Source organism: Anopheles ziemanni, chromosome 3 (genome assembly GCF_943734765.1).
Source record: "Anopheles ziemanni chromosome 3, idAnoZiCoDA_A2_x.2, whole genome shotgun sequence".
Taxonomy (NCBI): domain Eukaryota; kingdom Metazoa; phylum Arthropoda; class Insecta; order Diptera; family Culicidae; genus Anopheles; species Anopheles ziemanni.
This window is the reverse complement of record NC_080706.1, coordinates 16,000,360-16,021,568: the sequence shown is the minus strand read 5'-3', so window position 1 is coordinate 16,021,568 and position 21,209 is coordinate 16,000,360. Positions and strand designations below refer to the sequence as shown.

The 21,209-nt window shown below is 45.2% G+C and overlaps 1 protein-coding gene across 1 annotated transcript in view; it reads left to right on the top strand.

Annotated features, from left to right (window-relative positions):
* Positions 1–232: 232 nt before the first annotated feature.
* Positions 233–21,209, top strand: part of LOC131284206 (protein obstructor-E-like) — a 34,223-nt gene continuing 13,246 nt past the window's right edge. The window contains exon 1 of the mRNA XM_058313060.1: positions 233–287. Coding sequence (XP_058169043.1) covers positions 233–287 — 55 coding nt within the window. The remainder of the gene's footprint in view (positions 288–21,209) is intronic.

Genomic DNA, 21,209 nt, shown 5'->3' with positions numbered 1-21,209 from the left:
ATATCGGCTAGTGAAATCTCGGTGCTGACGGTGCGGGAAAACTAAAGCGAACGAACCGACAAACCCTCTGCGGCCAAGAAGCGTGCTGGTGGAAGAAAGGAAGAGAAGGAGGAGGAGGTTTGGTCGAGACAGTGCCCTTTGCGAAAACGAAAGGCTGCGCCAGCTTTCTACGACAAAACTAGACCCCGTCCCGGAGACAGACACTCGACGAGACAAAACACACCACGGCACGATGGCAGCTTCATCTTGGCAGCGGAATGCGTTCGTTCTTGCGGCGCTACTGATCGGTAAGTGCTGTGGCCTTGGATTGGAAATTCGTCCGCGCGGTTGAATCAACCGAAAGGATTTTCCCTCAAACAAAAACGGGAGAAAATTAGATGGTGCGGCTGTGATGCAAATTGAAATCGATGTTTTACTTCCACCGCTTGATCGTTTGGCGATCGTTAAAAATCCTTTACGACACTATTGCCGGCAGCCAAAAACCATTATCCTACCAACGACCTACTGGGGCCGATAAAAACACGGAAAACAATAGGCAACACACACTCGTGAAGGGTTACGCTTTGGGGGGGTGTTTTCCGGTTTCGATTACTGCCCGACTGCTGCTCGGATTTTCCAACCCTCACCGGAGCAATATAAGGCTAACGAGAATGATTCTTTTTCCCGGCTGCTGGCCCGTGTTTATGTGTATGTGTGGGTTCGTATGTGCGTTGGGAGACGCCGCTTAATGATAAGCATAAACTTTATGTTACTACTCTCCACAAAACGCAATTGGAACGAAACCCCTCCCGGTCTAGCTCGGACACATTCGGAAACTGGGAAATAAAACAGTTCCGCCGGAGTTTATGGGTTACACTAAACTTTAGCGCTCGTCTACGAAAACCCCTTTGCGACACTTCAAACTGCCATCAGCCAGGCAGGAACAGGTCGTAACGGAAAAAACGGGTTTGCTTGCGACTTCAGCCGATGAAGGCAGATTTCATATTTTAAAATTTAGTTTAATCTAAATGAAAATCATAATTCGAAAACTCCTCTTCCAATAAAATCCCTTCGTTATGCAACAGCAGCTGATAAATTGTTGACTTTCTTCAAGAAAATCGAATCGACGAATGATTTCTGCACTACCATTGGCTTAGTTTTGTTTGTAATTTTTCCATAACCGACTGTTTGGCGGAATCTGTGTATCTTTACCCTTTTTTCCACCGAACATGAACTCTATTCGTTCTGCCCATTTTATTGGAGGCTCTATAAAACGGCTTTCATTTTTCGGCAGCCTCCACCCGGGCAGCGATTTTCGAGCCCCAGCATCAAATTATGCTGAGGGCCGGGTATTTATGGGAATGATTCCGCTGGTGTTTACGGCGCCGGCCGACCCTTGGTGGTCAGTTTTCGGCGAGGACTCGTTAAATCGGACAGGGCAGTGCTATGATAGCTGTGGCAATCCACAATCCAACGATCATTATGTGTTTGTGGGTGCGGAGATGTTCTAAAGGTTAAAATGCTCGTGTTTAGGTTTGAGAAATTGAATGTTAAATTATATTAAATTTCAAGTGAAACTCTTACCAATGATTACATGATTTCGTAACAAATTTTTTCACGAACAGAAAAAATGTTATCAGATCTAATTGTATTTCTTAGTTAAAATAGGAAAAAGAAATCCTCACAAAGTACTTTCCACTTCCAGTGATCGAAACTGTGTACAATTTCTGTTCGTTGATGTTGAAAGCGTTGATAAAAGAATGTTTTTCCACGCATTGATTGCATCGTCTATCGTACAAGCGCAGTGACGCAGATGGTTGGAAGGTTTCCCTAGAAAAATCGCGTGGGCAATTGTGAGAGTTATATAGAAGACATTCTATACATTTTTGTTTTCAATAGACTCGCAAAAATTGCTGCGGTATGCCGGGAGTATTTCCTTTCGCATAAATACCACGAATATCTGTAGATAAGGATATGTTTCAAATTCCTCCGTTCAAATTATGTCACGCTGGAAAGGAATAAAATATGGCGCCCGGAAAATGTTATCGAGAAATGGTACCGTTGACAATACCGCGGAAATGGTGGCTTCTGGGAAATCGTTTGTATGAAACGCTGCGCACATCCATTCCGGGAACATTTCATATCGTTTTGCGGTATAACGCCTCTAGGAAATGCCGAGGAAATGTTCTGACAACTTCATTTATCTATGGTTTATGTAATTTGTTTGAAGTGTAAGCATTCTATGTTTGTGTAGGCCGAAGATTTGTCATCACCTCACTCACTGTTTTTTTCCTCACTTAGAGTAAAGAAAACATGCGGAACCATTGCCATTAGAGGCGATAGCATACGAATGATAAGTGCTCTCTCCCCAATGCCATGGCTCGTTAGTTGCGGAGAGATTTTCCGGTACCGGTGTCCTTAGTAATCCAGTGAATTACGACGCATTCTTCAAGCCATGGAGGAGCCTCAGGATCATGCGAGCTTAGTTGGGCGAAAAATATCGTCATCCTTGCACCAAATCGCGATTTGAAAACGGCCAAAGAGAGGCAACCGCAAACGGTTACCGCGTTCCCATTTTTACACTAACATTGGCAGCATGTTAAACACCATGTTTGTGTCGCCCGTTTGTTCTATTCTCGCCCAAGGCCGCACGCATACGTAAAGCCATCCACGACCGTGTACTGCGGTTTATGTGGGACGAAGAAAGTTCTCTCCATCGGATGCTCCAGGAGCTATGCAAATGAATGCCACCCTAGGGGGTTTGCCAGCCCCGGGCCAGCAAGGGTAGCATGTTTTCGACATTGGTATGCGTGCGGGCACCACCGCGGGAGGGTAATGCTAAATGAGAATTTATTACGATCATACCATTATCCTTTTCGGTGGAATATCGGAAGAACATTGTCGACCCGCGCGGTGTTTAGTTGGTTTTCCTTCGTTTTTTTTTGGGAAATTCAGCACCAAACGGGAAGCTCGAGTACGATGGGAATTCATTCCACGATGCATCTGCATTCGTGGCAAAATATGCAGCAACGTGTTACTTGCTTCGGAATAGTAAGCACAAGTCATCGTTTACTTTCGAATATGCTTTATGGATGCAGCAAACTGCGGCGCAACGCTTTTCCCATTCACAAATTAAATGCAAATTGTGCACCTTGTAGCAATAATAAATGGTAAACTGTTTCGCAAGTCATTCGGTGGTGTGTTACACGTAAATACAGCATCGACTATTGGATACTAAACATCATGTTAGAGCATTATTTATTTCACTTAATTCGTGCATTTATTCCTGTGCCCCCCCAAAAGCCGAGCTAAGTAAAACGGTTTTCCTTTCCGTTCGGTGAAATTTGTTATATTCAATCGTGATTATTGGCATTTACCCTTTCCGACTATTTTGGGGGCATTGGTTTTCGTCTTTTTCTCCTCTCTTCGGTTACGTAATGTCCGATCCAGGTGTTCGAGTTAAACAAAACAAAAAAAAAAAAATGGTGGTAGTCAATGAGGGAACGCTCTCAGGATGGGTTCGGTGCAACTTCCATAATCGTATGTTTGTGGTTCGGAAACGGGTTTATTTATTTTTGTTTCGTGCCGCCGACGTAAGAGTGCAAGCGAGTGGCGGGAGATTTTTTACATCTTCCCTCCGGGGCAATTGGGGAGCGTGGCCTCCCCCTTTGTGTGCGGTTATGTGTGGTTTTATTGGGATAAGGGGTTGGTTTTATGGAGTAGTTCGTTAAACGGGCGCTTCGGGCGCGTGTTGGCCTGCGTCTTCGTTTCTGACGGTGTTAAATAAAAACAAGGATAAGTGTTGGACGCTGTGGAAGAGACGGAAAGCCACGGGGGGGTTGAATGGACGCAGGGTTCAAACACACACTCCAGGGGTGGAAAACAATAAGCAACATTATGTCGCGGAAAAAAGGGAACGTGGACCTTTCTCGGTTTGTTTAGGCGTTCGAAACCAACAAGCAAAGGGTGGCTGTAAACGGTTTTGCCTTTTCTTCCATTTGAACAACGGCGTGTGTGAAAATCGCTTTCAATTCATTCGCAACGCAAGCTCACTGAACCCAACGACCGAAAGCTGCACAGCATGCACTGTTTGAGATTGTTTCTTTTTTTGAAGTCTCGAAACGCACCGAATGTTGCAATCGCGCTCAGGTGAGGCAATGTGAGAAATGAAAGACGTGACCGATGACACCGACGGAGCCGGGCAGAACTGCCGAGCGGTGAGACAGTTCGCGCGTGAGAAAGCCAAAAGTATGCTCTTTCGGTGGGAGGCCGGGAAAGGAGATGTTGCGGCAAACAATCACCAAGCAGCAGTGGGATGTGAACAAGTGATGAAAAACAATCATCTCGCACCAAACAACCCGAGCCCGAGTGAAGATTATTAATTATTGCTCCATAAACGCCGGCAAACGCGCGTTGGATGGCGTCGTTGCGAAAACGGTGCCACGGGTGTTTTTTTTGGGAAATTTCCTCACCCGATTCGGTGCAGGTCAAGGGCTTTAAAACTCTTTTCTAATGCTTGTAATTTTTCCTAGCTGAAGCTTAAATTGTCTCTTGCCTTAGGATGCTCGCCCTCGCTGGGTTATAAATATGGTTCCGAAGCGAATCCAAAGTGAACCAAATTTCATGATGACGAGAGCAAAGCGATCCTCACGTTTCCGTTTCAACCTTGAAGCGGTCCAAAAGCGGTAGTGCCGGCCAAAATGGCAAAGACAAACCCGTCCATGTCATTAGTACGGCATGGTACAACATATTGCATCCTCTCCCAAAATGGTCCAGAACGATCAAGAACAGTGCTGTGCAAAAATGTTGCGAATGGGTAAATTTCTTTACCAAGCAGTTGGCCAATGAAAAACGAAGGTGAATGAAAGCTATTGCTCAAGTGCTGGGACAATGCATCATAAAAAGGCAATAATAGTTGGCAATCACCTTTACTTTTTAATGTAAAAAAAGCGTGTTGCTTCCATTGAGAGGGAAAAAGAAAAATCTCATCCCAAATCCTGTACAAACACACACACGAGTACCACATTGCCCTGCTTTCCGGACATTCACATGTAACCCTCCCCATCGTCACTGCCATCGCCACCCCCCCGTACCCGGTGAGCGGCAGTTTAATTAAACGCATGCAACGCGCGATGACCTGGTAACGATGGAAATTACGATGTTGCAATGGCGACGGGTCGCAGTGTGCGCTGCGCTGGGAGATGAGGTTGATGGGAAGATGATTGTTATTACTGTTGCTGCGGCGGCTACGGCGGCGTCTGCTTATTTTTTGTTGGTGTTGTTTGTGTTGCTGATTGATTGTTGCCTGTGATTCGAAAGCTTCAATCACTGAAATGTGAACTTTAGCGCCATGCCAACGCGTCTGCCATTGACAGAGATGCTGTGCTGTGGGGTTGGGGACAGAGGGGGAAGAGATTTGGTTTGGATATGATTGTTGGTGCTTTTTTCTCCCTTGACTTACCCCGCCCCTCCATCCCGTTTGCCCACCGTTCGGTGAATGACTTAGATTTCTCAAGGTTTTCGTATACCGTGCTATCGCCAGTAGTGATCCTCTCTTTGACGAAGTGGAATATTGTTGCTGGCGATCGGTGCCGCAACCTGGGGCATCCAATGCGTATGTGTAATTATACGAAAGGGTGTTTCGAATGTCACGCACAGTGAAACACGAGCAACTTGTTTGATGCAGTGCTTCGAGGTGGACGGTTGTCGTTTTACGAAATACCCTTCGAACTGATTTCGAGTTGTTTCTTGTGGTGTGTTAAGAAAAATTTCAAGATTGAGTAATATTCAATACCACAGTGTAAGATACCTAAATTATACTTTAAATCGACTGACTCAACAAATAAATCTCAAAATCACTTTATTTTTTCCCAATGACTGATAAAACCTTCCCGGATTATCCTGTCCCAAAACGCGACGGGGCGGAAAAATGGCGAGCAACCGGTTTTGGATTGATCGAAAATAAATCATGCTAAAACACATTATGCTTTTCGCCGTGTCTCGCAATAAGCATCGGTCCGACCGGTAGCCGACCGAATGCATAATGCAGCGCCGGCGATAATAACACCGATGATAAATTAATTTTGAATTAATCAATTATTAATTGCCCGCCGGTCGTGACTTAATTAATTTGTGTGAATTTTACACGTACAAATTGTTTGAATTGTTTCCAGCCCGCATTGTCCTAGCAAAGGGGAATGTTTTCATGGATGGTAAATAAGTGTATATTTTTTTTTATCTTTTTATTTTATCGTTCCGAGGGTGAAATTCGAAGGAATGTCGAGCTGAATTATGTTGAAATATGATTGGAATTGGCAGACTGGCGAGACGGGAAAGCAGTCCCCGTGGCATGGCATGGAGTGTGTGGGCATGAAAAATGTCTGCCAATGTTAATCCAGGCATGATTTGTGCACAACGGAACAATGTAATTGCAGCTTGATGTGCATTAATCTACAATATTGTAGGTCCGGTTGCGTCTGCATTGTGAATCGCACTACAAAAGCGTTGGAAATGTCTATTTTCGGATACGCGTTCGATTTGCTGTACGCAACGGAACGCGACCCGATAATGATCGACCAATGATAAACGGCTGTGATGGAAAAACAAAATTACAGCCCATCGAAAGGGTTGTGATTCGCAACCGAATCATTATTCGATTTGCGCCCTCGGTCGACAGCAGAGTTTTAACCCCACCACCCCCGTCCAATCCCGGTTGGAAAGTGTTAATTTTCCTGCACTTTATTCGCGCCCAACTGCAACTTAATCATCATCCCCACGCTCGGGACTGCCCGCGTGCCATTTTCCATACCGCCGAGAAAAAGGAGCACCGGTGATGGTCAATAATTGGTTTAATTATATTTACTGATATTTAATCTCGGTTTGGTCCGTTTGGAGAGCACTTTTTTCTGTCACCCAAATCCCGCACCATTTACCCAGGGATGCAGGAGGAATTTTACAAATGTGTGTGTGTGTTGTTTGTGAAACGGGTTGTTCATTATAGCCACCCTTCAATTAAAAGAACAATCGTGGAACTCGTTGCAAAACCTGCAAGCAGTCGTCTCTGTTTAATGCCGATTTTCAAAATTGGTTCACTGTGGGTCTGTTAAACATACCGAATGATAATAATGTAAATGAAACCAGCGAGTTGTTTAATGCTACTATAAAAGAAGCCCATCGTGCTAGTGGTGCGCCCGTAGGATTACAATCAATCTTCTTGGAAATAAATTGACCAAATGTAGTGGATTGATTCGCACGAAATTTGCATGCACAATCTGATTATCCGGGGTTTTAAAGTGGTTGCATTCGAGCCGACGAAAAGACCCGTTCGAAAGCCCTCCTTTTATTTAAACACTCATAAACCATGTGCTTCACCGCTCGACTCGAGCGCGAGACCTCGAAGTCGCCGTCTTTCGGATGAATTTATCCACTCGCCGGTCGCTAAAAAAAAGTCACCCACCCTGGAGGCGGCCCGATGCTGCTGGCTCCCGGGCACAGTTCGGCACGGTTCACTTATCACCTAGACTTAATTTAGCGAGCGGAAATCTTGAATTATTCAAATATTTCCTCCGACGTTCCGACGACTTTCATTGCTTTCGGCTCCCTCGGGTGGATCTGCTTCTGCGTTTCATGATTTCCGTTTGTGACACGAGCCCAAGCCCGTGCGGATGGAGTCACTACTCACTACCTCCTGTTTTGCGCTTCCATTGTGCTCTCTTTTTCTTTCGTATTTCTTCTTTATGTTTGAACATCAGAGGCTGCGAAGTGAGCTACAACGTCTCCTAAGAAGTCAAGGCTGGGAGACAATGAGTCGGCGTCGGCTCTTGCCACCTTTGCGGCCTTTAGGAGAGACCGATGGGAAAAGGATGCTCCGGAGGGAGCTGATAATGCGATAAAATAAAGAATAACGGAAATCAAGAGTGAAACTACTGACAATCGGTCTGGAAGTCGGCCAACGGCGGTCGGGATCCCTGGGGGGTGGCCGTGATGGGAGCCGCGAGTACAATTTGGGTACATTTGGAGACAAAAGACACCGAGCGAAAGGAAAAACTATACTCCTTCCACCGTCCCTTTATGGTGCTCCTGTTTCCGGTCCGTGCGAACGGGAAAGGGAAAATTCCATCGAAAGTGAAGAAAAATCACAACAAACCAGTGCCCCGGAGCCGGTGAAACATTTCTTTCATTCCAACTTCCGTCCATCGGGGGCCGGAAACAAAAAGCGTCCGCTCAACAGTTTGGCCCTTCGGGAGCGGTTAAACTAATGCCGATGGGCGATGAGGCAACGCGCGCGTGGCACAGGCAGAGAAAGGAAAAAGAATTTAAAAATGGTCCACCGTTTGGGGAAATGCGAAATTGTGCGGTTCTTCCTTAAAGCAGAGCTGCCTCCAGCGTAGAGTTGGTGTGGTCCGGGGTCAATTAAATTTTCATTAAATTCGCACGACGCCACCTTTAAAGGTCGGGCGGGCGGGAAGCTTATGAATTCAATTTAAATTTCCGAAATGCTTTTCGGAGGGCGCAAAACACCGCGCCTTTGTGCAGGAGAACTGGTTCCGCCACCCGGGAGGGTTTGGGGAACCTCGCGGGGTGGTTTTCCGTTGCCAACGGAAAAACCGGGGGTTTTAGATTCGGTACCTAGAATGGATGTTTCGTTTTCGGTTCCACTGGAAAATTGCTACATTATGACATAACACGAAACAGCGGCGTCTGCTTGGGCGGGAGCGAGAAAGATAGAGCGAGTGAGCCATATGATAGAAAAAACCACAAAACCCCTAACCCCAAAAACCCCCGGTAATCAGTTCACACCTGGGTAGCTTTTTTCGGCTTACGGAACACGGTGACATTTAAATGCTACTTTTCGGTTAAATTTTGTGGCCGGATTATGATTCCGGGATGCCGTTTAGCCGATTCCTGGGCGCATTAGAAACGAATAAACATTTATGAGATTAGCGGAAAGGCCTCGGTGATGATACGGTTGTGGGTTGTTTCTGAAAGTGTTCGGTTGTAAACGGGAAGGCTAGATTTGAGTAGGTATTTCGTAACCATGACGATGATACAATGAGCTTGAGTGGTTTAAGTTCTTCAACTTTTTAACACCTACGAATCATTTTATTTTGCAACAACAACGAGAAATATTCTTAACAGGAATGATTATATTAAAAAGGACATTTTAAGCTACACAAGCAGTATGAGAGTGAAGTGAAGTTTGAAGCGGGTTTTTACTCTACCGTACGTTCCTTTTTCCGACGCTTAACGAAATTATGTTTTCCTGTTCTCCCTGTTACCTAAACACCCACATACAGGGACAGTATGTCCCCTTCTTACGTAGACGAGGTTTATTTTTGCCTAAACACAACAAATTCATTTCGACAAACCTGAGGTGAAACTTACGGGAATGGAAGGTGCCCAAGTCTAGTTTACCAACGTTGTGAAGGGGCCAAAACCCAGAGCTGGTTTCGGTTGCCAAGCGACGGACAGATTGCAATGGGTTATTGTTTAAAAGCTGCAGGCAAAAATTTAAAACCAAAGCACAAACTGTCCCTACACCAGGGGTAGTCTCTAAGGTTACCATGGAAATGGAAATGAGCGAACGTCGGTTGGCATGCGAAGTGCATTCCCATTTATGAAATTGCAAATATTCCCATACACGTACACTCTGGCCCCCATGCGGTTGAACGTTTCAGGTGTGCGAGTCTCTCTCTCTCTTTGCTGGGCGCTTTTCCTCCCACAACTCCATGGTCGTCCGGAAAATGTTTCACCTGTACCGAACCGGCAAACGATGCCCCGAAAGGAGTAAACTGTGCAAACGGTCCCGACTTTCGCCGCATAACTCATTTATTCGGTATTCGGTTAATTTTGGTAGCAGACCTTCTCGATTGTAACGTGCCGGGCGCGGTTTGCGTAGATGTTTCCTCTTATATTTACATACGTATTTTTATTTCGTAGAGGGCGTTTTCATAGCCATCAGCAGCGTGTTGTTGATTGTCGTGGGAACGATTTTATTTTACGTAAAACGTAAATCTAAGCGATGTAAATATATAGTTCACAAATTGTTTTCACATCACAACCGGGGAAAAATTAGGAAAATATCGAGCTACACACAAATGATTTTCCATGAGCAAGTATGCGCATATGAATTTCCACTTGTGGAAAAATGCAAACCACGCTTTGTTTTCCAAATTTTAATTTATTTTCGTTCGTTTTCGTGCCCGAGCGTGCCCTGGTGGAAGTAAATTGCTTATTTTCCTTTCTCGCAATTCAAATGCATATGAATGATTTATCAAAACAAATGGTTGAAAAATCCACTGAAATGAATTTTCTAAAAAATATTCAATTTCGTTCCTTTAAAGTAAAAGGGTAGGTAATGGAAAAACATATACAATTGTACGGGTTTCAGGTTTTTGTTACGTTTCCACCCGTCACCAGCACGGTGAGGGCGTGGGAAAAACTAAATTAGATATTTATTTTACAAATATGGAAATTTCTCGTCCCCGCTGGTTCCCATTTCCCAGGGAGCCGCGTCTGCGGACGAGGTCTGTAATAAATAGTTCATTTCCGCCGGTCGCCGAACGTCGCGTCCGTTGTGGTCGTCGTCGTCGTCGTCCTTGTCGTCGTCCTTGTCGTCTGTGGGAAAGCGATTTGGAGTTATGTGTTGGCAGTTTTGGGGCACACGGTAGCAATTGGTTTACAGTTTCGAGCGTAGAATAAATATAGCAAAGTGGCGGTACGATAAAGCCGATGAAACTAAGGCAAAACTGGTTAAACTTGTGTTGGTCCGCAAAACGCTAGTGCCAGCTCCTCTCGAGTGCCGTCGAGGGGAAAAGGCACATTCATCTCGCGTTCTGCTCGTTCGTGCCCTTCGGCGTTGACGTTTGCCCCGGCAAGGGCAATTCCGTCCGTGCTATCGGGGTCGAAATGCACTTTGGTTGAAAAATAGGACAAATATTTCCAACTTACCCTTACGGGCTCAAGCGCGCGGGCCCGGGTTGGGTCGGTTGTAAAAAATGTTTACCGAAAAGAGCGATGGCTCGGCGGCGGGCGGACGTTATCGTTTGAAACTGTTTCTGGATGCGCGATTTATTTCCCTCAGCCGGTTGGCCAGGGGTCGTTGTCGTGGTAGATGGGAAATAATTGTAGCCTGAATCGAGTTGCTCGCTACAGCATAGGAAAACTGCTACAACAGTCCCACCGTGGCGAGTTGCTGGAAAAATTATAATGGATAAGTTCAACGTGAATAATTTGAAGTGAGTGGAAAGTTTCTTCGCTTTTTCCTGGCTGCCTTCATGGGAGCAGTTTTTTTTTATTTGAAATTCACTGCATACTTTCCACCTAATTTTATTACCGAACGAAAGTTCGTTAGTTTCACCGGAACGAAGCTGCGCAGATTTTAGTTCGATTTCGGTTCTTTCTGTAGTAACATGGCAGCAGGATGCAATCAGGCGTTGACAGGCTCTTGCTCATTGAAGTCCGAACTAAGTGAGTTCGTTTTTGCAGTTCACGACCGGCGAAAAGGCGAACACTTTCTTGTTCTTTCTGTGCTTCCATCTTTCCTCCCCAAATTGTCACTATCTGGGGATTTATTCGAAAATGCGATAATCCCTTTTCCTGATCCGAGATTTATATGTCATCTTTTCTGGCATCGGGAATCAATCGTTGGGGATTTTTGTTCGTTTTTTTCTCAGATTGAACCGAAAGAATGGAACAGTTGCCGTTTGATTGATTCCTTGTTAGCTTTCGGTGGTGTTATCCTAATTTTTCTTATAAAATCACATTTTCTGTACAATAGGATCCGTAGTTCGTGTTAATTAAATTTAATTTTATAAGAATTTAAAGTTTTTTCTTTTTCTCAAAGATACAACATTTTATTAGTGTTTCAGCAAAAGGGTGTAATAAGTACAAGCAGTTTCTTATCTCTGTGTATCGCTATGTGGGATTCATCTTCAAGGCATTTTGTTCAAGTAAGGTCCATTCAAAGCGATGTAATACTGAATTGTGGGAAAAATAGAAGAAATACAGGAGGTTAAATATTTATTCTCAGATCTTGCCTTTTGCAGAAATTATAACAAATTTTAAAAGCTCGTTTAGGCTTTTTATGTGCAAGATAGATTTAACAGTTGCGTTTCCAAACTTGTTAGATACTTTGCAAGTTATTGTAGCACACGTATAAAATGAACCCTTTATACGAATGGAGACATTTAATCCAACTATTTCATATGATTGGAGGTAAACTATAAAAAAACAGCATTAGTTTTTCTTGAATATTGTAAATCAATGTAGTTTAAATACTTACGTTTTCTTCATGGTAATCGAACGATTCTTGTACTCCTCCTTAGTATAGGTGGTCAGTATTTTTGGAATGAAATCATTGACTTTTTTTTGGAAAGAATTCATAATGTAGCATAGGATATAAATTCCTTCCTAGTGCATAACTGTAGTCGTAATGTTTTTGAAATTTCCGATAAAATTAAACATTCAACAAACGTAAACAAATTGTGACTTAGAAAGTGATGTAACTCTTTGTAGTTAAATATTTAACCGAGCAGAATGGAATTGATTTTCCTCGTATTTTTTAATGGAATTTTCCCACACGACATGTTGACGGGTTGCAAAGGGAATCCTTTTATTTTCGCCATCGTCGCTTTCCCCGAAATAGGCTATAGAGCCATTTCACACAAACAAAAAGAGAAGGACGGAAAAAAACCATCCAACGGAGGGAACAAATATTATTGTAAGCTTTCAAATGGCAATGGGTAACCATTTGGTGGGACCGGTTTTGTGACGAGCCCTTGCTGTTGCTCCCAGTTGAACCCGGACCAGAGCGAGGGTTGTTGGTGACGGTGGGTGTTTGGTATACCCTTTTGCTGGAGCTATTATTATTTTCGTGGCCATTGTTGTATGTCTACGCGAGGGCGCAAAAAAAAGGGAAACCAAACTGAAAACCCTCGTTTTCCTATAACGCCATTCGGGTGGGTTGTTTTTTTCATCAGCATCCGTCTCCCCCGCCCCCCAAACGCCACCTACCCATACGGTGACGCTCGACAGACATTTTCGCAAAGGCCGCTAAGTGCAGCTTTTCGGACCCGCCATACGTGACTTCGCAGCCAGTCGCGGATGCATTTTGTGGATGGATGAATGCACTCGAATGCACTGACGGCATATTCAGTGGCGGGGTGGCCGTGCCAGGAAGCTGTGGGGGATGGGCGGCAGTCTAAAGCCGACAAACTCGGCGCTCTCCCGCCCAATGCGAAAACCATTCGCGGAGAAGCGAAGGAAAATGCATATTTTCAACGTGGTTTGACATATTTTTGTTCTCACGGTTTTGAGTTGTCTTCCTGCCAGTCCCCGGTTTAGCGCTTTGTCAGTTAGAATGCATGCTTCTAACATTTCGTAGGGCGTGCTTCTACGACGCGATCTGCTGGAAAAGTCCGTACGGATGGGAAGCTGTAAACGTGTTTGGGTGGCTCGAGGGAAATGATGTTGCAAATAGCAGCCGTTTGGAGCGTGTTTTATTTTTTTAAACAGCTTTTCAGTCTCTTTAAGAGAAGGAACTAGTGCTGCAGAAAGGGGTTCGTTGCAGAGGGTGTTTTTAGGGGTTATATGGCGCAATGAATATATCTTATCGCGTTTGTATTTTAATGCATAATGATGAAGCAAGTGTTTATTTTAGTTAGTTTTCATCAAAGGCATATTTGATGATATAACTATGTTTAGTTTTATTTGTTTAGTTGATTACAGCTATAACTTTTCTCAGCCTTATCAAATTACTACAAGATTTATTACATTTTAAATGACGTAACGTTCAAGCATGTTTTATCAGCTCTTTTATACGCCCCCGTCCTCCAGCTTACGGTCAGAAAACTTTTCCCCCATGGCTCCCAGTATTGGTACAACTTTACTTCACCTTGACTGCATTTGTTTCGCCGACAAATTGCGGAAATTGCAAGTGAAATGGAACTTTAAACAAGCTCACATTAGTTTAGGTCAAATACACTGCGGAGACCAACTGTAAGCAGGCCAACGAAGCTGTCGCCCGCGGGACTGCTGGAAAAGGGTGCCAGATGTCTGATAAGTGGTTGGAAAGTTCTTCCAGGAATCAGATGACATCGACGCAAACAAACCGCCCGACGCTGGTGGTGCATCAAATGCACCTGCACTATCGTGGCCAAGTGCTATTATCGTTAATTATGTTACTGCCAAAGGTTACTGCTCCTGGTCGGATGGCCGTCGTGGAACTTTTGACGCATCAGGTTCCGTGAACCGCTTGCTGGAAAGTGTTTACTGGCATTCGAGACGACTCTTGCCCACCGGCTCGTTTTGGCGAGCGGAAGCGAGGGGAAGTAAAAGCGTGCCCCAATTTGCCACGATCAAGGCAAGTGTGCCACGGAATGGTGGTAAATGATTTGCTTGGAATTATTGTACTCCTGGGTTATTCAAAAATGCAAGGAGCATTGTATTTGAAATGGTTAGAAAGGGTGACTTGTAAGGTGATAATCAAGTTGTAAAAATCTGAATCACAGATAATATTTTATTTTGTTACCATGATAAATTACTTACACAAATTGTGTCTCCAGAGAGCAATAAAATATCTCAAATATAATCTAACTGAACAAATCTTAATCAAATGTGTGATACCACAAGGTTTCCATCGCTTATTTGAATTGAATTCGGTGGAACAATTCTTCACATCAGCTTACATAATTTAGCTAATCTTAAGCCGTAAAACCGCAATTCGTTTTGCCCCGTCGAGTGTTTCATTCGGGGTTCCCTCCTGCACCAGCACGTCATTAAATTGATTTTAGCCCGAATTGCTTAATGTTATTCGGTGCGGTAAACGCCAGCCTGAACGGAGTGCCGCGCGCCTTTGAACTGACGTCCTTCGAGTTCGACCCGCAAACCGCAACGTCGATCGGATGCGACGGGGGTTGAGTTTTCGACTTTCAGATCATATTGGACGAGTTTATTCCATCACCATCATCACCGACGAGCCGGGTGAAGCATCCTTCGCTTTCCCCGAAGGAACCGGTTTCTGGTAAATTGAATTTTGGAGACTCAAACTTGGGGAGTGTTCTTAGAACGATGTCAGGTGCGATGTGTGTGCGTTGTGGCCGCGATAAACATATTGTCCCGTTCACGAACACCGAATCATATGATCAGATCATCTGAAGTCAAGCGTGGAGGGAAAAATATTCCCACACTCCAAACCTTCGAAAGGGAGCGCACACCTGCTGCCGGGGTTACTTCATAAAGAAGTGCGTGGGAGTGAGGGCTGTCACGAAGGCGCGCTTTAACGGCGCCTGTAGGCGAGACAGTGGCTCCAAAGGAGACCGGGTCACGCGTTTTCGCGTTCTGCTACGTGTTTTCCCTTTGATCCTACGGGCGGTGCGGGATGTTGGTTTTACGAGGGCAAAGGGAGGAGGGCTCGTCATCGTGTCATTTGCGAACCGAGTGAAGCGGGAAAAGTTGGCCTAGCAACAGACAGCCCCCCACCCCACCCCCTCACGTGGGCCTTGTACTACCTCCCAAAGGGTAAACTGTTTAAAGCCATCTCAATTACGCGAAATATGACAACGCCGAGCAGAGGCAGCTTAAATCAAACGTAATCTCAAGATTTAATAATGAGCAAAAGATGACGGTGTACCTCACGCGTGTGCCAACCCCGGGCGGACACTCACGAGCTGTTCACGGTTAGGAAAACACCGGCCAGGAAAGTGTAAACAAGTCAGTGCAAATATACTTAACGGAAACGGAGCGAAAGAAACCCGTCCCGGCCGTTTCGTGACGCACTTTTGCGCCTGGAAGGTAGGCAACGCTCATTACACCGCGTTCCCGAGGCGTACGTCGTATGAAACGGTTAATTCGTCGCCAAGTCGCATAACAAGCGCCCGAGTCGAGCTGAAGTGTGTTATTTGACCTGTTTATTTTCCGTGCCCCAGCGAGCTTAACCGGCTGGGTCTGTAAGTCAGTTAGCGGGTCGGTTAGTCAGCCAACCAGTCGGTCAATGAGTCACGGTGAAAGAGGTCCCGCCTTCCGCCTCGGTGTTGCCAAGGCAATGCCGGTTGGGCGCGATTGCGAACTGCCTTTTGGCCACAGCCCGACTCCGGGGCGGCATCAACAAGCCCGGGAGGCAATAATTCTCCGGAAATGCGATTATCTTGACTGTCTTAATCTTTTCTTTGCTTATTAAACTTGCTCTCGGTCTCTCGAACTCCATTTCTTCTGGTGAACTTCGTCCCTTTTTCTTTCTCTTTCTCCCTCTCTCGTTGTCGGCTGTCTACCGGGCACAAGGCTTCATCCTAGCTTCATCTTGCTAGTCGTCGAGCGAAAGACTTAATAAAACAGGGAAAATCCGTTCAACGTTTGATCCTTGTTTGGGCGCGGCAAAGGCAAAACCCTCCACGGAATGCCACTTGATGTCGATTTTCCGTTCCGTTGTTTTACGTACCGGCGTTCATGCCGGGTTGGTCTTTGTTGTTCGTGTACTTGCGGAATTTCCCTGCGAGGAGAAAAAACAAAACGCTAAACGTTGAATGGAAATGGACACGCGTGCAGGCGGCGGGATTAACTCCGAGGGAGAAGATGCTTCGCCAGTTCGAGGGTACGGAGTTCAAGAAGTGGAGCGCGTTATTGGTGTTATTATTATTTTTATTGTATGAAAGCACTTGAATTTTCCTATTTCGGGTCGGTGCGCTGGGAGTGGATGTTCAAAGTAAAAGAAACCCTGTGCGAGTGAAAAATAAGCCCGATCCGGCTTGCTTTGTGGTTTTATATTTAGTGGTACACATTTTCATTATCCGATTCGGTGCGATTTACTTTCCACCACCATCGGCCACGGTTTCGCCACTCGACGGGACTTTTGCGTCGATGATACTTGTGTTGCGTGAATAGTAAGGCGGCCGAAAAGATGGTTAGCGTTTATTAAAAGAATCGACTGTAGCTTTGCCCAAAGGCAACACGAGACGAGGCACCCCAAAATAAACAATATGTCCGCTTCGTCTGGGGGGTTTTTTGTTTTTGCATTCCGACCCCCGAAATGCGATTGAGCTGATTTGCACTGAGAAGCAGATAAGCACCGGGGGAAAGACCAACCAAAAACACCCGCAACACAACCGCACTGCTCAGTCGACGGTATAATGCCAATTGCAGCAGCGATCCTTGATTCCAGTGCTCCAACGGCACTCATCCGATGCCGGTGCGGTGTGTAACGCTAAATAAATTTTCCGATCTCGAGCACCCTCGAGGACTGTTTGGCTTCACTTTTGTTCGTTCGTTGTTGTTTTGCGTTTCGTTCCCCCGCCCACTTCAAAGGCACAGATTTTTCTGCACAGATATTCGTTTTTCCCTTTTTGTTTGAGCTGTTTAAAGTAGCACTCAAATGGTTCGCGTAAGGTTTACGAGCCAGCGGGAAATTGTCGCGATTTCCATGCATGAATAGAGGGTAGCTTGCTTCGTCGTTTGAAGTTCTAGTATAAACCCTCAGTCCTGAGTGATCTTGTGGGTTTTTGTTCCCCTTGCGTTAGTATTTAAAACCCCGAACTTAATGAAAACCGCTCATAATGCAATGGATTACGCTCACAGATCTAGTGAGGAATAATGGTGTTTTGCGGGGTTTTTGGGCTGAATTCTGTTTTTTCGGGGTCTGTTTCATTATTTTTGTGCTTCTGAGAAAACGATGTAGCGCGGTTTGGAAAAGTTTAGTCACAAATGAAAAGTTGTTCGATTTTTGGCACACACCAAATTCTTACCACAGCTGACCAAATTTCTTACCACCGCAAAGTCACGCTTCGGGAGGCGCTAATTTTCGTCAAACGAAAAAAAAAGGAATTGCATTCGAAAGTGGAACGAGCATAATTGAGAAATTCTTTTTTCGCCGTTGTTTTCTCTGAAGGCGTTCATTTTCGTGTTCTGCTGCTGTGCAAAAATATACTTTTTGCAAGCTCTAGCTGTTGACGTCCCTCGGAGGGAAAGTTTGCCTTCAAGAGTGAACTCGTCCGAAACGTATCCATTTCCGGATTTTGTTTTGCGCCGCTAATTCGAGCAATTCCGGAGCTCACCGAACGTACTGCAAGATGGAAAGTCACACATCAGAGAGTTCAGCATTCGATTGTGGGCAATTTTTCTGATGCGAAGTTGACATTTACAATGTTTTAAAGATGAGAGAAATACAGTACATAACCAAAGTCGACGAAAGGAAAGGGAGTGCCACCTATTGCATAACCTTCAGGCGCAAAGCTAGAAAAATATGGCGACTGTGCGACGAGGAGAGGGCCTCGTTTGGGATTTTACCGAGGTTCCTCTTAGTTTCCCTATTGAAAGGTAACCTCGTGAGAAGCTAGTAACAGAGCTTCGGAAGATGCTTTAATCGGTTGATGCGTTCGTGAAAGCTGAAAGCGCCGACGAAGATTAGCGGCAAGCCTAAAACAAAGGCCTAAGCCTCCACCCCGGGTTAGAATGGCGCACTTAAATGCCCGGGAAGGACAAAAGGCCTGGGCGAACGGATTTCCTCGGCCCAGGAACCAGCTTGCGCCGTTGCGTCGTCGTCGTCGTTGCGAAGGGTGCGAGTGGTGGTGAAAACCCACCGAAAGATAATGCTATCAACGTTCGCCCGAAACGGCCGGGCCGTGCGGTTTTGGGGCGAGCTCCTACGCACAGCGAACCCCGCACGGCCTGGGGTTTCGCCTTGGCGATGGCCGGTGGATAATTTAAATGTCGTGTCTTAATTTAAATTGATACCGCACGCAGGAACCGCAACCACCAAATCGGCTTAACGACGCCGAGACCGTCGAGCGCGTCCGGCCATCAAGCCAATCTGGGGCAGCTGGCCTGCGGTGCGGTGCAATGTGGTTTTCCCCGCCCCCTCCGCACTTCTTCCTCGCACTCGGAATGGTGGGGAAGGACGTCACCCGAGCACACACAGAAGCGAAACGCAAGCAGAACGCTCCTTTCCGGTCACGCTCCGGCGGAGTTCTTCACGCGGGCTGCGAAGCGGTGGGTTTTCCTTGAGCTTATGTGTACAATACTTCCGGTTCCCGCTCCGGTACATGTTATCCGCCCGTCGTCGCCTGGTGCCACCTCCTCTCGCACCCGGTTTCGTGGAAATAGGATTTAGATGAATCCTCGGAACCGGGCCCGGCAGAACTTTAGCCACAGGATACATTTCATAATTGTGAAAGTTATTGAAATTTATTGAAGTTTGTCTTATTAACATAAATATATTCCGCCGAGTCGGCGGTAAATTTGGGGTCCACATCTCCCTTGGAAAATCTCGCTCCCAGCGGGGTCCGAACCGGTCCTGGGTGGGTGAAATGGAACTGCTGGTATAGGTTCTCGCATCCTTCCGGCGAGGAAATTTAATTTCAACTCGGGCTCCGTACACGATCCGGCAATTTTCCTATTCTGGCAAATAATAAGAGGCAGCCCGGGGGGGCGAACGGGGTTTGATCCCGGCGAGATTCGGAGAGATTCCCGGGCGCAAATGAACTTGGCTCTTACCGATGACCGTCTCGAGGCTCGAGTACGATATGGTAATTACTCATTGTTTGGCGGTGTTGAACCGAACCAACTCCATCCCCGGCACGTGTACGCTTGTGTGTTCTGATTCTTCAGCATTTTCGCCGAAACCCTAAGTGTTTGCACGGGGCAGGGGTCGTGGCGAGTTTGTTTTTAGGAAGTTTTCCCAGCCGAATCGCCGCTGGAAAGACGTTCCGCCAGTGGCAGAACCATGATCGAATGAATTTTGTGCCGAGAACTGGAGAGTAGCTTATCGCTGTGAGGGACGTCGTTTGGGGGAGGTTTTAGTGTTTGAATAATTCGACGGGATTCAAAGTTGACTAAAAGTGACACTCTTCCACCCTAGAGTGGCCGTTCAAGCGACGATTATTGATCTTTGCCTGACAAATTAGCCTCAAGTTCCAGGTCAACGCTTAAATCCGCTTATAGAAGTTGCTGGCGCACAAAAACAATCCGTCCACTCACAGGAAAAACAACGTCCAAGGGGGAAACCTGGAAGCTCGGCGAAGGTATGTTCTTCCCGTTTCTGGAGTTATTATTGTTTTCACTTTTATTGATACTTGAGCCATCGTTGTTTGGAAATTAAAGAACACTTCGGGCGACTTCTTCAAACCTTGGACTGTGGAAAAAGCTCAAAGGATGGAACCGATAGAGAGCGCTTTTATCGCCAGTTTACATTTCCAAGTGTACAGCTGCTTTCCGCAGTCGAGAGTTTTCGTCGTCCCGACGCCGAAAATAATCATTTTTCATCGACGCATTTGCGCTGCTGCAGCCCATTTTAGCCCGAGCGGGAGTGTGAGAAGCCCATTAGGCAAAAGTTTTATAATCACTTCCTTCACTGCGAATGATGATGAATTGGTGCGCCATGAAATTGGTCCTTGATTGGACCACAAAATAAACGTCACGATGGAAGGGGTAAATGAGAGGAATGGGAAAGGAAGGGTTGGTTGGTTACCGTCAACTGGAAATATTTTCCTACACCAAACAAAGCCGCTCGTTCGGTAATTACAAAAGTGGCAAGTGAAATTTTACTAGTGGAAATTCGATTCATGCCTGCTTTAGACATCAAATGAATGAATTGTGTTACATATTTTCGTGTTATTGTTACCGAAAGCAGTTGTGACGGTAGGATTGAATGATTGATTTAAATAATGTTTCATTCAATTCAACTTTAATTCAACAATTCAACAAACCCATGTTTGATTCAAATGCGAACCAATTTTGTTGCTTTTAATTAAAAAAGTTTACGGCTTTTATACTATTCCTGCTGCTACCACACTTCAAGTACATAATTGTACGAATTTCAGTAAACTCATGGTTCCAGCAATAATAGCATAGTCAAGCGCGGTAAATGAGAAATAAACTTTGGCCATGGTGGTACGGTTTTCGGTAGCTCAAATAAAGATTTTCTTTGAGTCAACCTTGCTTTTGTCGTTGATTTAAATTTGAGGTACAAATTTCTAAGTGAAGTGTTAAGTTTATTTCACTGTGTTGGTATAATTTAACTTATTCTCATTATTAGTACAACGGATCTGTTTTATATTTTTCATTTCTTATAAATTATCGGGATTCTATTCCAGTCTTATTTGTAATTGTAAAAGTTTTTTAATCAACGTTTATCACCCGGATAGATATATCACCCTCATACATTTGATATATTTACCATATATTCCATAAACCATCTCGGTCCAAATTGTTTCATAGGAAAATGAAGCTACCCATCGGCTGGA